Source organism: Astatotilapia calliptera, chromosome 7 (assembly GCF_900246225.1).
Source record: "Astatotilapia calliptera chromosome 7, fAstCal1.2, whole genome shotgun sequence".
In the NCBI taxonomy this organism is placed as follows: domain Eukaryota; kingdom Metazoa; phylum Chordata; class Actinopteri; order Cichliformes; family Cichlidae; genus Astatotilapia; species Astatotilapia calliptera.
Genome location: NC_039308.1, coordinates 12,059,236 through 12,075,159, shown reverse-complemented (window position 1 = coordinate 12,075,159; position 15,924 = coordinate 12,059,236). Strand labels below are relative to the sequence as shown.

Here is a 15,924-nt window from a genome sequence, read left to right as displayed (position 1 = left end):
TTTTTTGAGGGGGGGGGGGGGGGGGTGACGTCAGTGCAGAGGTGCCTCTCGTCCATCACTGAAACAGCGAATTTACAGAGCCGTCTTCAATTTCCACACGTTAAAGTCACCTGTTTTATTAACCAACTCTGTTCCACTGCATTACTTCACAGCTATAACTAGCTGTCACACAAAGCACACAAAATTATCATTAAAGATCAAACGTGTGGAGGACAACCCATTTTAAAGTATTCTGTTCATTATTAACTGAATACTTAATGTTTTCATTATGAACTTCAGGTAAGAGGATACAGAATTATGAATCAAACTTTCAAACAGGAAATGTCGTCCCTGCAATTGTAGAAAAACCAAGCACATGCATATATATTTCCATGTTATTGTACACCAAAACCTCTTTGAAATACTTTTTACTCCAGTAGATTTAGTTTGACACCCCTGTCAGATTATGATATTACATCAAACACTCATGATAATATGATACATTACAGACAGCATATTTTTAGAGGACCAGTGGGGCTCTTTGGCGCAAGAAGCCAAAGTATTCAATTACTTTCTTTAACCCTTGTATGGTGTTCGGGTCTGTGAGACCCGTGTCCAGTTTTTTTCAAAAGAAAAATTAAACAATTAATTATTTTTTCACGTGTAAATGTGTTGTGTCTTTCCACTCACTCCACTTGATTATAACTGATTTATTTATAACATTTTATATAAAAGAAAAACGAGAAGCACATTAATTCATAAATGTGATCTAACAAAGGTAAAGGGAAAAAATTAACCATGTTTGCTGTTCATATGTCTTGTAATTGGGATGAAGTAAACATCTGTTGAGTAATTTAACATAAAATTGTTTGATAGTGTTAATTTGGAAAGCCAAAACTCTAGCGGGTCCACCAGACCCATGAACACTGGCTGAGTAACAAAAATACGAACACCACACAAGGGTTAAGTAAAAAACAAGGAAACTATTAAAAGTCGATTCATTGATAGCCCATAATTCAAAAACAATGAATATGTACACTTTCACATTTCGCATTAACTTTGAACAAAGAATTAATCAAATAAACACGATTCTCTGGCTTTGCCTGTGTTAACCCTGCAGTTTGCTGTGTATTCCTCCTCAGATTACACTCAGCAGTTTGTAAGACATCATAGAATTTAATGTCTGAATCAGAGGATGTGGTCTGTTTGGTATTTTTTTAGGGTCTTCTGTGCAGGTTAATAGTATCCTGTGAGCTTTGTTGTAATTACGACCGCGTCTATCTTTAGCCTGTCGGAAATTGGAAATCATGCCTCTTCCAGAGTTTCAGTTACAGCTGCTCATTATGTACGAGCATGTATCATTACAGTCAGGTCGTCATTACATGCCGTCATTCACAGATGGAGTCGGTGTTATTCTGTTTTTTGGGGAGTAGCGCCATCGTGTGTTGAAAAGACCAAGGCAGGTTGGAAAGTGTAAATGCCGGCGTGGACCTGTCAGGTAGATCACTTCGTGGAATTTAATTGCAAATAATTTATTTTTGTTAAACTATTTAACTATTTATGCACACACTGTTTGACAGTCTGAACCCCCTGATTATGGTACATATTTGTTGCCAGTTGACCAAATTTTTTTGTGGAGTGTACCATCACCGTTTTAAATATATGTACACTCAACAAAAATATAAACGCAACACCTTTGTTACTGCTCCCATTCCCCATGGGATGGACGTAGAGACCTAAAATTCATTCCAGATACACAATATAACCATCCCTCCCAAACAGTGGTCACAAATCAGTCCAAATGTGTGGTAGTGGGCACATCTGCTATATTGAGATAATCCATCCCACCCACCTCACAGGTGTGCCACATCAGGATGTTGATCTGACATCATGAGTAGTGCACAGGTGTACCTCAGACTGCCCACAACAAAAGGCCACCCTGGAATGTGCAGTTTTGTCTACAGCAAAATGCCACAGATGCCACAAGCAATGAGGGAGCGTGCAATTGGCATGCTGACAGCAGGAATGTCAACCAGATCTGTCGCCCGTGCATTGAATGTTCATTTCTCAACCATAAGCCGTCTCCACAGGCGTTTCAGAGAATATGGGAGCACATCCAACCGGCCTCACAACCGCAGACCTCATGTAACCACACCAGCCCAGGACCTCCACATCCAGCAGGTTCACCTCCAAGATCGTCTGAGACCAGCCACCCAGACAGCTGCTGGAACAATTGGTTTGCACAACCAAACAATTTCTGCACAAACTGTCAGAAACCGTCTCAGGGACGCTCAACTGCATGCCCGTCGTCCTCATCGGGGTCTTGACCTGACTCCAGCTCGTCGCCGTAACAGACTTGTGTGGGCAAATGCTCACATTCGATGGCGTCTGGCACGTTGGAGAGGTGTGCGCTTCACGGATGAATCATGGTTCACATTGTTCAGGGCAGATGGCAGCTGAGAATGTCCCAGTTCTTGCATGGCCAGCATACTCACCGGACATGTCACCCATTGAGCATGTTCGGGATGTGCTTGACCGGCGTATACGACAGCGTGTACCAGTTCCCACGAATATCCAACAACCTCGCACAGCCATTGAAGTGGAGTGGACCAACATTCCACAGGCCACAATTGACAATCTGATAGACTCCATGCGACGGTGTGTTGCACTGCATGAGGCAAATGGTGGTCACACCAGATACTGACCGGTTCTGGGTCCCCAGACCCCCAATAGCGCAAAAAACTGCACATTCCAGGGTGGCCTTTTGTTGTGGGCAGTCTGAGGTACACCTGTGCACTACTCATGATGTCAGATCAGCATCCTGATGTGGCACACCTGTGAGGTGGGATGGATTATCTCAATATAGCAGATGTGCCCACTACCACACATTTGGACTGATTTGTGACCACTGTTTGGGAGGGATGGTTATATTGTGTATCTGGAATGAATTTTAGGTCTCTACGTCCATCCCATGGGGAATGGGAGCAGTAACAAAGGTGTTGCGTTTATATTTTTGTTGAGTGTATTTATTAAAGTATTACACATTTGCAGAGAATGCAGTGAGACATGGCCCAGCCATTGTTGTTTTATTTCCACACTTACACTACACTTGTTATAGAGTCAGCTGTTTTTATGTTTTTATTTTTTATTTTAGGAATCTGGTTAAAAACTATATGAGTCCACTTAAAATGTTATAATTTTCTTTGACTTGGCAGTCTTCACAGGGATTTTTCTCCCTGAAGTTTTAAAGCTTGCGCCTATATTTTTCAAGAGAAAAGATGGAAATTATAAAATCAGTTCACCTTGACAGTAAGTTTCCCTTTTCTACTACACTTTATTGTATTGCCAGCTGCCACTTAGATGCACTGGATACTTAGTTAGGTACAGTTCAATTGAACTCTTTTTTAATATTCAGAATTGCCTTAATTCTTCAAGGCACAGATTCAACAAGCTTGTGAGCAATGGAAACATTCCTCAGACCTTTTGCGCCACACTGACATAATATCATCACACAGTTGCTGTAGATTTGTCCATCCATGATTCAAATCTTTGGTTTCACCACATCCAAAAGGTGCTTCATTGGACTGAGGTCTGATGCTTGTGGAGGACATTCAACAACAGTCATTGTCACAGTCAAGAAACCATTTTGAGATGATCTGAGCTTTGTGACATGGTATATTACAGTGTTGGAAGCAGCTGTTGAAAGATGGGTACACTGTGGTCATAAAAGGATGGGCATGGTCAGCAACACTACTCAGGTAGGCTGTGGGGTTAAAACCATCCTTGGTATCAACAAGTCTACTAAGAAAATTTCCCTCACAACTTCACTTCACCACAAGTATGATCTAGTAGAAGTTTGGATGGATCCATGTTTTTACATTGTTTACACCAAATTCTGGCCCAACCGTCCTAATGTACAAATAAAGACTTATCATACCAGGTAACCTTTTTCTAATCTTGCATTGCCTCAGACCATGCAAATTGCAGCCTCAGGCTTATCTTAGCTGACAGGACCTGGTGTGGTCATCTGCTGCAGTAGCCCAACATGTTCAACATGTTGTGTGTTCAGAGATGCCCTTCTGCATACCTTTGTTGTAACAAATGTTTATTTGAATTACTGTTGCCTTCCTATCAGCTTGAAGCAGTCTGGCCACTGCTCCTCTGATTGCTGACATCAGAACGACATTTTCACTCACAGAACTGCAGCTCACTGGATATTTGCACATTTCCGTAACATGCTCCATAAACCCAAGATATGGCTATGAAGAAAACCATACTAGATCAGCAGTTTCTGAGCTAGACTAGCCAGTCTGTCTCAAATTACATGCCACATGCAAAGTCACCTTTAAATCACTTTTCTTTCTGATTCTGACACTTGCTTTGAATTTCTTTTCTCATCATTGGGAGGAAAAAAACAGGAAACAATAACATCAACTTGACCTAATCCAGCATATTTTTTATGCTTTATTAGTCATATTTGTATGGTTACACATTTGAAACGACTGGTTATTGAATGGCAAAAGCATATACTCAGAAAGGGTTTGCAATGTGTTTTGTGGGTAGGGCTGAAGGGCTTTTCTTTGGCTTTGCATTTATATTTGATTCTGCTACTTCATCTGTATCTTGTAGTTTATTTCCAGTTTCCAGTTTATTTAATATTGTGTGCATACCTGCCCAGGGACTGCAAGTGAAAATGAGCTAGTAGCTAAATCTGTTGCAAGGCCTCTACTCTTATTTGAGACCAGTGTTTTTGTGGCACACTAAAGCTCAAACAACTAAATCAAGTAAGTTAATTTTTAATATATATAATGCATTATAGAAAAAAACAAAAACAAAAACCCTTGCCACCAGCTTGATAGTCCAATAGTTCAAGATCTACTTTGTTTTGTATATACATACACTGGCTGTGGCACTCAAGCTACTGAATACTATTTGTCACTCTGTCCAAAGATTTATTACACTTATTATAAACCTCATCATTTCCAGCAGTCTGTTAAGGTTAGGCAGCTCTTTCTTTCTGAAAGGTGAAGTAAACACTTTCTATTTTTATTTATTTTATTTTATTTTATAAGGCAACTTTTTAACCCATGTACATGTCTTCGTGTCTCTGGATCTTATCGGACATGCTCAAGTGCTGGCTTTTTGTTCACTTGGAGTCTGGCAAAACATTTTTATCTTCATAGTAATAAAAAGAAAATGTATTGTGTATCTTTACTTACAGCTGTTCTTGTCCTAGGAGATTAATAAGCTTCAAATGTTAATTGATTTCAGCCCTTTTCTAGTTATTTGGGTGTTTCATGAATGTTACCTACTGTCCAATAAAAATGTCATGACCACTACTGACCTTTGCTCAGTGTTGTTAAGTAATGAAAAACATTCTTTTTCTGCATTAATAATCAGTTCCTGCCCACCATAAACTACTACCCTGCCCAGGTTGCACCCTACCTTTCCCCCCCATGATAAATGAGATAGGCTTTAGTCACACCACCAATCCCTCATTACCTCGAACTTGAAAAGCATTACCGGAAATGGATGGAAATTAAAATATGGCTAAACACCTGAGAGACCACATCTAAAATAATTTTCTCCACCTTATATTTTTTTTCCCAAATAATCACTTATTTTTGAATGTAGTAACATTGAACAAGAACATTTTAAACATTTATTTCCTGGACAAAATTTAAACTTATCCACAAAAAAGTTGTATCCAAAGCCTGTTGACACAGTCCAAATGTGAGTATGCCATTACTAAGGTTTGTTCACCAACACAGCAAAATCTCCAGTGTTAAATTAACACTAGAGAGTGTCTATATGGGTCCACACCTCTGAGTGTTAAATACAACACTGTTGAGTGTTAAATTAACACTTTTGACAGTGTTATATGTTTAAAAGTAACCTAGTCAGACTGGAATATTTAGTTATTTTCCAGTGTTAGAAAATCAGCACTGCTCAGTGTTAGCCATTGTTAATCTTCAAAACTGACTAGGTTACTTTTAAACATATAACACTGTCAAAAGTGTTAATTTAACACTCAACAGTGTTGTATTTAACACTCAGAGGTGTGGACCCATATAGACATGTCTATAAACACACTCTCTAGTGTTAATTTAACACTGGAGATTTTGCTGTGAAGAGACAGAAAAGCAACTTCCTTAAAAATAGAAAAATAAGCTAATAAAAACAGCTACAATCAGCAAAACTTAAATAATAATAATAATAACAAGTATAGTCTGGTCTTAGCAGTTTATGGGGAAAGAAGGAGGGAGCAAACATGATATGGTAGTGTTTGACTGATTTAAGTCTGTACAGCATTTTATAGAAAGATCTATTTGCATTAGGTTAAAGTAAAAAGCAAGGGACTTCATAGTCATTTAGAGCATTCGTCCCAACCAGAGACTTTGAGTAAACCATTACATGCAGGCCCCTGATCCCAACCGCAAAAAAACTGACAAATAGGAAAAGAGCTTCTTTGAACTTTTTACTGTTGTTTTTTTCAAACATTTGCTGGAAGCAGCAAGGGGCAGAAGATCATTTTTCCAGAAAAGATCTTACTTTAGCTCAACAAAAGGCCTGTATAAATCATTTTTACTTCTATATAAGTTGATTTGCTTGTAAAAACGTTGTATTTTGTTATACATTAGTTACAGTATTAGCTATCGGTGCTAGTAGGCTGTTAGCTAACAGTGGTTAGCTAGTAATGGTTAGCTAATACTCGAACACTTAGCAATATATTTTCCTTAATATTGTTTATGTATAACAAATTTTTGTTAAATATCAATAAAATATAATTGTAGCGTTATATGAAACAACGAAAAATTCATAAGTACCCCAAGAAATCTGGGCGAATTTAAAGAGGAAATTTGCATTTGCATGGGCGGGGGTGTAAAAGGTCTTCTTTACTAGTATTTAATTACTTTTATTTTTAAAAAGCTTTTTTTTTTTAAATAAATAAATAAATAAATAAAATAAAAATCTGTCTCTCTTTTAAGTTTTAAACTTTTGGTGTGAGTTTGGCTCCTTTTTTGAGTTGGTCAAACAGTAAGTTAACCTCAACCAAGTTAGCCAAATTAAACAGTTAAATGGACAAGTATAAGATATTCCTCTGCCTCCTAAAAAATTACTCACTAGGGAGAAGTGAACTTCTTCTTCTTCTGGTTCACCCGAAAGACAAAACGCCAAAACACAAACTTAACAATGTGGTGTATGCTGTACAGTGCAGCGAGGAATGCCCAGACCTCTACATTGGAGAGACCAAACAGCCACTTCACAAGCGCATGGCACAACACAGAAGAGCCACCTCCACAGGACAAGACTCAGCAGTCCATCTGCATCTTAAGGATAAAGGACACTCTTTCGAGGATGCCAATGTTCACATTTTGGACAGAGAGGACAGATGGTTTGAAAGAGGAGTGAAAGAAGCCATCTATGTCCACTGTGAGCGACCATCTTTGAACAGAGGCGGGGGTTTACGACACCAACTCTCTGCCATCTATAATCCAGTTTTGAGATCCCTTCCCAGACGCCTTAATGCCCACTCACATCCTGGGCCATCTGACCTCAGGAATTCGCATGATAAGGTGGGGCCAGGTTTCACAATGAACACACCCGAAACTCTGGCTGATTGGGACCCACGCCCAGTTACACACCTTGGCTCAGGCGATTAGAGGATCATCAGGGGGTCCTTTTGTCCCTCTGTGGGGGGTCACTCCTACTAGGTTTATATCTGGGACTCTCCACCATTTGACCTTAGAACTGAAGAAGCTTCTCGGATGAGAGGTGAAACGTCTTCAAGCAACTTAAAGAAGTCCAGACACTTTTCTTTGCAAGCTCCTTTGAGAACTTCTTAGAGGTTTCTGCTGACACCATTTCTGTTTTGCAGTGGGCATAAAATTTGCCTAGTAAATATAATAACATGATTTTAAAAGACAACTAAAACATTTAGGCTCATAGATGCTTATGAATCTACTTAATTCTTGGTGAACTTTTCTGACACTGACATGCATGTATCTGCAATGATGTGTGTTGGAAGCACACACAGGATTTTCTTTGCTTATATGTATGCAGTGCTTTGTGAGGCTGGGAGATGGCAGCATACATTGCATAGATCTCCCTATTTGTTCAGCTAGTATGAGTATTAAAAATAATGCATAGAAGAGTTCTGTTTTGTTTCATTAGATTTTTTCCACCATTAACAGCCGTAACAATGATAATAAACAGACTAAACAGTAATATTACTGACTGCATATACAATATAAGTACTGTAAAAGAAAATACAACAATATTCCTTTAAATCCTTTACACAGACTTATACTTTCTAAATTGAAAACAAATACGTGGCAACTGTGTAGCCTAATTTAAGAGTAGCTCTGGAGATTTTCCTTTTTCCTTCTGTCTATTTGAGAAACAAAAGTGTATGTTATGAATACAACAAACCTCCCTTTAAAAATATATATATATATCACAGTCTCTTGACTGAAAGCCGAAAACCTCTTTGGTGGGAGCCAACATATTTTTTACATGCAAGAAAATTACAAATGTTTTCATTATTGGCTTTTGAAACCTGAAAAGAAAAAAATATGGCTGCTAAACAAAAGAACAATGAAAGTATAAAGTAGCATATGGTTTTAATACTCTGGAAGAGTACAAATATAATTCTACAGAATTGTACCAAAGCAAAGTACAGGAAATAGGCACTACTATATGTTGTTTACTCTTTAGTTGGTGGTAACGATATAATTGAGCTTAACAACACTGATATGATGTATTGTTAACACAGAAACAAGGTCAGGTGAGATAAGTCTTTATTCCGTGCACTAAATATCTTCATGCTTACAGTAACTGTTATCCGGCCAAAGATATGGCTACTCGTTAAAAGGCTACTGGAGAAAAGATGATAAAAATAAAGCCCTTAAAACATATTTTCATTCACAAATTATTCAAAAGATAATATTAATACAGTTTCAGAGCCTGTAAATATATTGTTCTGAATGATTTTTTATTACATGAAATTTTCTAAATGTTCATCCTGAAATTAAAAAAAAGCAAACTATAAAAAAGATTACATTTTAAATTTATTATATGATCCACGTGGGACATCCCACTTGTCTATGACTTTGACTTAACCACGCAGTGCAGTTAAGTTTTATTACCATAACCGGACATAAAGATATAGGGCTGATTTGTGGCTGTTGTTATCTCGTCACAGCAGCAAAGGTGATTGAGTCACCTGCTCTTATATGTTATAAAGGCTCAAGCTGCTTCATGGTCTGGACAATCCTTCTTGGTCAGAATCCTTCAACTGTCCAACCAGCTGGTAAGATTAATCTCCTTAAAACAAATCCATGAGGAATGAAAAAAGTAACTAGAAAAATTTGCATTTCCTGCAAAAATGCAGTGTGAATGCTGTGTAGCTAAAATATTCAGCTGGAGAAGCTAAAGTCAATATTAGAAAATTTGCTGAATTGTAATAACTTAGCAGAAACTAATTTAGCAAAAATATTGGAAGAGCAAAACTGCCAGCTGAAAACAGCTGAACAAGCTGAAGTTATGTCAAAACTACTTGTTGTCCAAGTGTGAAAAATGGGCAGAAACTTTAGAAAAGCAAGAAAGAACAGCCTGTAGACAAACTAAAGCAGCACAAAACTAAGGTAAAAAGTGCATACCTAACAATTTTTACAAATTTGGACACACACTCACACAGCATGGAGTGAACAGCGATTGTGAGAGCGTGGCCTCTGTGTTTCTGCAGCAGTCACAGTCTGTGCCTTCTGTACAGTCATTGGGCTAAATCTGTTCAGTTTTAATCTACCATCAGAGGCAGCCTGTGTATGCTTTCTCAGGCTATTTAATTTTGATCAGAACAGAGAAGGGACTCTGAGTGTTGACAGTGTATAATTAAAAAATGAATTATTAAAGATATATGACCTGTGAAGTACGGCAACTAAATAGCTGAAAAAGGAAAACTGCCTTGACTTGCTCTCAAACATTTTGTAACTCAGAAGCCATGTTACAAAACGTATGACGCCTTTTGTATGGCCTGCTTTAACAACGTGCTAACCCGATGCTTCTGTCTGTAGGCTTCTGTCACATTTTCTGAATTCAAATACAAAATCCATTGTTTTGATATATAATATGTGTGGGAAGACTGAAAATCGAGCCAGTAAGAAGAATCTGTTCAGACCAGGTGGGCAATCGTGGCTCAAGAGTTGGCAGTTCGTCTTGTAATCGGAAGGTTGCTAGTTCGAGCCCCGGCTTGGACAGTCTCGGTCGTTGTGTCCTTGGGCAAGACACTTCACCCGTTGCCTACTGGTGGTGGTCAGAGGGCCCGGTGGCGCCAGTGTCTTGTAGCTACAATGTAGCTACAATTGTAGTAGCTACATTCGGCAGCTGTGGCTACAACTGTAGCTTGCCTCCACCAGTGTGTGAATGTGTGTGTGAATGGGTGGATGACTGGGTGTGTAAAGCGCTTTGGGGTCCCTAGGAGTTACTAATAAAAGCGCTGTACAACTACAGGCCATTTACCATTTACAATGTAGCTTGCCATCACCAGTGTGTGAATGGGTGGATGACTGAATGTAGCGCTTTGGGGTCCTTAGGGACTAAGTAAAGCACTATACAAATACAGGCCATTTACATGAGGAACAGATTCAAAAGGCTAGAGTGGTACACTGTAGCTTAATTGCATAGCAGCACATGTATTTTCTAAAAGAATCATCATAATGCGATAAAAGTTAAACAGGGATTTTATCAAAATGGTCAAGATGAAAAAGCTAAATTATAGTAATATCCCAATAATTTGAGAGCATTTTATAGTTTGAATGCTGTTTGAAGTATGTGTATGTGAAGTATGTGGAAGTAGTAAAGCCAAAACATATATGGAAGCACCGAGAATAATAAAGAGAAATATGAACCAGTAGGAACACTACTGTGTAGTGTTCCTCTTCCTCACATACAATATTCAAACAATAACTATAACCCCTTTTCATCCCACAGAAAGAAGATTTTAACGTGATCATGGCTGTGGTCAACCAACCAGGCAAATATGAAACTTCTGAATTCCAGACAGGCGTGTTAGATTGCTGTGATGACATTGGAATTTGTGAGTAACCTTCTTTACTGGTTCTGTAGCTCAAAATATGCACAAAGTTGAGACAGCATTTGCAGCAAGATATAATTGGATACACTTTTTTTTCAAACCTAAGAAAAGAACAGTTAAAGCAGGTTTTCTTTCTGTTCATACTGGCCTTTGTAATGCTCCATCTACATGTTCGTGTGGTGGAAACAAACCCTCAGTCCTTATTTTAAGTAAATATATTATGTTCAAATGTCTATCTGAATGTATGAATGTAGGTTTCAGGGCTGTTAAGGAACTGACAAGAAATGGATACCAAACCACTGAAACTTGGTGAAACTTGAATGCATTTTCTCATGTAAAATAAGGACTGTGGATCTTTTTCCCTTATCAGTTATATTAAAAATTAACTGGGAATGGATATTTTAATGGAATGTATGAAGAGCGGCTATACTTATAATAATAACAATAACAATAACAATAATAATGGATTTAAGTTGTAAGTGCTTCCTTTAACACACTTTCTCCCTGCCTTAGGCTGCTTTGGCTATTGGTGCTACTGCTGCCTCGGCTGTACCATTGCCAGTGACATGGGCGAGTGTTGCCTGTGTGGTCTGGGCATGCCCATCCGTAGCGTCTACAGGACCAAATACAACATCAAGGTAAGTTTTCAGTGGACAACAGGAACAGTAGCCAAGCTTTCTGCAGGATTCGCCAATTTAAGTCTATTTGAGGCCTTTTTAGAACCAAAGAAGTGGTCTTTTAGTTACCTGTTTCACTGTGAGTGAAAACAGCCTATTTCCTGCTGTATGTAACTAATAATTAAGTTGTTACCATCATGTTGTAAGTCAAATATGTTCCTCCTATATTATAAAAAGAGAAAAACTGAAAATGCTGTCAGAGTCAAATTACTAAATGTCTGAAAATGATCATGTAAAAAGTACAAGTACTTTTAACATGTTACCCAAGATTAATCAAAATATATTCGAAGATTAAGAGAAACAAAGGTTAAAAACAATAATGTGGTTCTGTCCAATTATGTTTTTTTTTCCTTCCCTGTTTAAGCCATAGTATTGCAACGTAGATTCATTTAGGTCATGGATGTCAAACTCACTGTACATTGTGGGCCACAGACAGCTCACATTTATCTTAATACTGTAATAGAAAATGTCCTGATTAAAAAACAACAACACTGGAATAAGCACAGAAATTTCTAGTAGTGCATAGCAGTGAAAATAGGATGTTTAGGGTTAACTCTAACCCTTTGGTGTTGTATAAATTGCCATGTGGGAGATCTTTATTAGCAGGAAAAGTTATGAAAACACAGTTAAAAGTCCAAAAATTTTGCCAGATTGGAGTCTTTGCTGTTTCAATTTTGGCCCCTGGGTCTTGAGTTTGATGCTTCTGATATAGGCTCTGAAGCAGGAATGTCATATAATTTAGTGCATTGATCAATTTTCCATTGCTTGTATACTTATTCAACTTTCTGCTTGATGCAAACACAGCATGATAGCATGTGTACACTTACATTTTGATCAAGTCTGTAATCCAACCCTGGTTTTTCATATAAATAAATTCTGGTCGTGTCATTAGCCTAATTCCCTTCCCTTCACTGAGGTTGAGGCTGCACCTTCTAAGAGTTACTGCGTGTGTTTCCAGGGCTCCATGTGTAACGATTTTATGATGGCCATGTGCTGCCCCGTCTGCACCACCTGCCAGCTGAAGAGAGATATCAACCGGCGCAAGGAGCAGGGCATTTTCTGAAAGAGTAACAGTCTTGTAAACTCTCTAAAATGTATTTTACAAAATATTAATGGCATTGATGTTCTGATGGAAAAGCTACTGTTATCTCTATATACTCCAGATAAAGTGCTGGTGAAGCATTAACCCATCCCTTTCCAATAAAAATGTTAAATACTTTGAAAAGTATGGTGCACACCTCAGTGCTGTTTGTTGTAAAATGATTACCCTCCTGTGTATCAGCTGCCCTAGTCACAGGGAAAATCACATGAACCTCTTCTAGTCAGTTAATCATTAGTCAGCTGCAGCACAGCATTTCTTTTATCACTACTGTTCCTTCAGAATTTGTACTGTTTTAATGAAATTGTTTACATTTTGAACGGTGCTGTTTTGTTTTCTTTTTTCCATCTATTTGTATGAATGTATTTGTACACTTCATATCCAGTTTCATTTCTATTCGATTAAGTCTGCTGTTAGTGGAGCCTGTTCCAGACAACAAGTTCAACAAAGCAGAAAGACAATGAATCACGAATCAAACAGTTAAGACTTGTTATACTAGCTGTATCTGGTTAAGCAGATCTTGATCATTTAGAAAGATGTCAAACAAAATGTTGCTGTTTCAAGTAATTTCCGTCATATATTCACTCAAATATTCACATACATTCATAGTAAAGCAGAAGTACATGTATTCAAGTACACCCCATAATTCAGTAGCTAATAGAAACACTTTTAACAGCAGTAACTTGAATTCTGTGTTCAGTGTGTTCAGTGTTGCTTCACTTCATTGAGCGTTGCTCTCTTAAGGTTCTACCACAGCTGCTATTTTAATTAGGTTGAGATGTGAACTTTCATTGGCACATTGCAACACATTGCATTTTTTGTTTTAGGCACTGTGTTGTAGATTCACTGCTGTGCTTGGAATCATTGTAGTGTTACGTGTTACATGACCTAACTTCATCCAAGCTTTAGCTGTTGGACAGATGGCCTCACATTTGATTCTAGAATATGTTTGCATTTAAGAGTTCATGATCAGATTACTGATTGCAAGGTTCCCGGGTCCTTTGGCTGTAAAACAAGCCCAAATCATCATCATCATCTCTCCACCACTGTGCTTGACAGTTGGTTTGAAGTGTTTGTGCTGATATGCTGTGTTTGGTTTTTACCAAACATGGTGCTATGCGTTATGGTCAAACATTTCTACTTTTTTCTCCTCTGTCCAAAAAACATTGTTCAAGAAGTCAGCAAGTAATTTTGCAGTCATGTTCTTTTTAGATGGAAGAGTCTTTCTCCTGACAACACTCCCAAACACGTCATATGTATTCAGTCTTTTTGTTTAATAGTACTGTCATGAACTTTAGCATTCAATGTGCCTATGGAGACCGAGATATAGAATACACACAAAGAATACACACCTTAATGTACCAAACCAGCAAGCTTCTGCTTTTATACAGGTGGTCAAACTGAGTGATGATCAGTTTATCAGATACATTTGTTAAGCAGAACCTGGCTGCTACTTACCCTATGAAAACAGTGAGAGTGCACTAAGGTTTTCACCACACACTGCTTCTGCATTTTAGCTTAATTTTTGTTAAATTAACAATGACACGGTATAATAAGCCATTTTGTAGTTCATCTGAGGCCACACCAGGACACGCTGGAAAGATTATATCTCGGCTGGCCTGGGAAGAACTTGGTGCTCCCCCAGATAAGCTAGAGGAGATGGCTAGAGAGAGGGTGGTCTGAGCTTTTCTGCTTAGGCTGCTGGGCCTGTGGCCCAGCCACGGATAACCAGAAGAAAATAACTGGATGGATTCTGTTTTATCAGGACTGTTTGAGATCAGACTCTTTGACATCATCCCATACCAAAGGAAATCATAATTAATATCCCCAATCATAATGAATAATGAAATAAGACCTTTCTTTACAGTATTTTCAAACCTGTTGTAAATTTTGTTTCTTGTGGCTCAGACCTAGGACAGTTTCCACAAAAAATTTAAATATTATACTAACACAACAATGTCTACAATATTTGATCTGCTTTATGAAGTTTATAAAAGGTGAAACTAGCAATTTTCTAGGGGGTAAAATCCCTATAGAAAATGACTTATTTTGTCTATGATGTCAGTAATCTGCAAAGTGATATTTTTTTAACGGCACTGTGTCGGGGGGAAAAAAACAATAAAGCAGAGTAAGCTTTAGGACAGGCCTACCATATGGGTGTACAGTATCATCTGACTCTTTGTAATGGCTAGATTTAAAAACCAAGACTTGTGCTTTAAAAATACGACTTCCCAAAGTCGATTTATCGTCAGTAGCATCTTGAAAATATGTCTGAAGGTTCTCAGTCGTCCAGGTCAACGTAGTCTAAGGAGCTAGGAAAGAAAAGTGTCTGGACTTCTTTAGGTTTCTTGAAGATGTTTCACTTCTCATCTGAGAAGCTTCTTCAGTTCTAAGAGCAATAGGTTAGGAGTCCCAGATTTTAAACCCTAAGAGGGTCAGGGACCCCCTATTGATCCCTACCTAATCACACGAGCCAAGGTTTGAAAACGGGTGTAGGTCACGATCACCCAGGGTTTCGGGTTAACCTATTGTGAAATCTAGCCCCACCCTATCGTGTAATTTACTGAGGTCAAATGGCCCAAGATGCGAGTGGGCGTTAATGGATCTCAAAACTGGATTATAGATGGCAGACGGTCGGTGTCGTAAGCCACCGCCTCTGTTCACCACCTTTGTCATTCTTTCCAGAATGCGAATGTTCACATTTTAGAAAGAGAGGACAGATGGCGTCAAAGAGGAGTGAAAGAAGCCATCTATGTCCACTGTGAACGACCATCTTTGAACAGAGGCGGTGGCCCCATGCTGCTTGGGGCCAGCATGAGTACACTACCGCATTTCTCCCACAAGCTGGATTTATATCTCCTCCTGTTGAACCAGCGATCTTTCAAATGTGGTAACCACTATACCACTGAATCTCCATAAAACATTTTTGTCTCAAAAACTGTCTGTATCATTCAGTATAGCGATATCTACTCCTAAACTTTTGTTAAAATGCTTCCAGAACATGTATCCTGAGTAGAAAATTGGTACAGATGCTGAAAAGTGAACTCAAATAGCATTTCATCAATTTGGTCTTC

The 15,924-nt window shown here is 38.4% G+C and overlaps 1 protein-coding gene across 1 annotated transcript; it reads left to right on the top strand.

Moving 5' to 3' along the window:
- Positions 1-9,213: 9,213 nt before the first annotated feature.
- On the top strand, positions 9,214-13,170 carry plac8.2 (placenta associated 8, tandem duplicate 2). The gene is made up of 4 exons (XM_026176882.1): positions 9,214-9,292; positions 10,972-11,077; positions 11,588-11,712; positions 12,710-13,170. Exons 2-4 carry the CDS (start codon positions 10,993-10,995, stop codon positions 12,812-12,814), a joined length of 315 nt encoding a protein of 104 aa, XP_026032667.1. The 5' UTR covers positions 9,214-9,292; positions 10,972-10,992; the 3' UTR covers positions 12,815-13,170.
- The last annotated feature ends 2,754 nt before the right edge of the window (positions 13,171-15,924 follow it).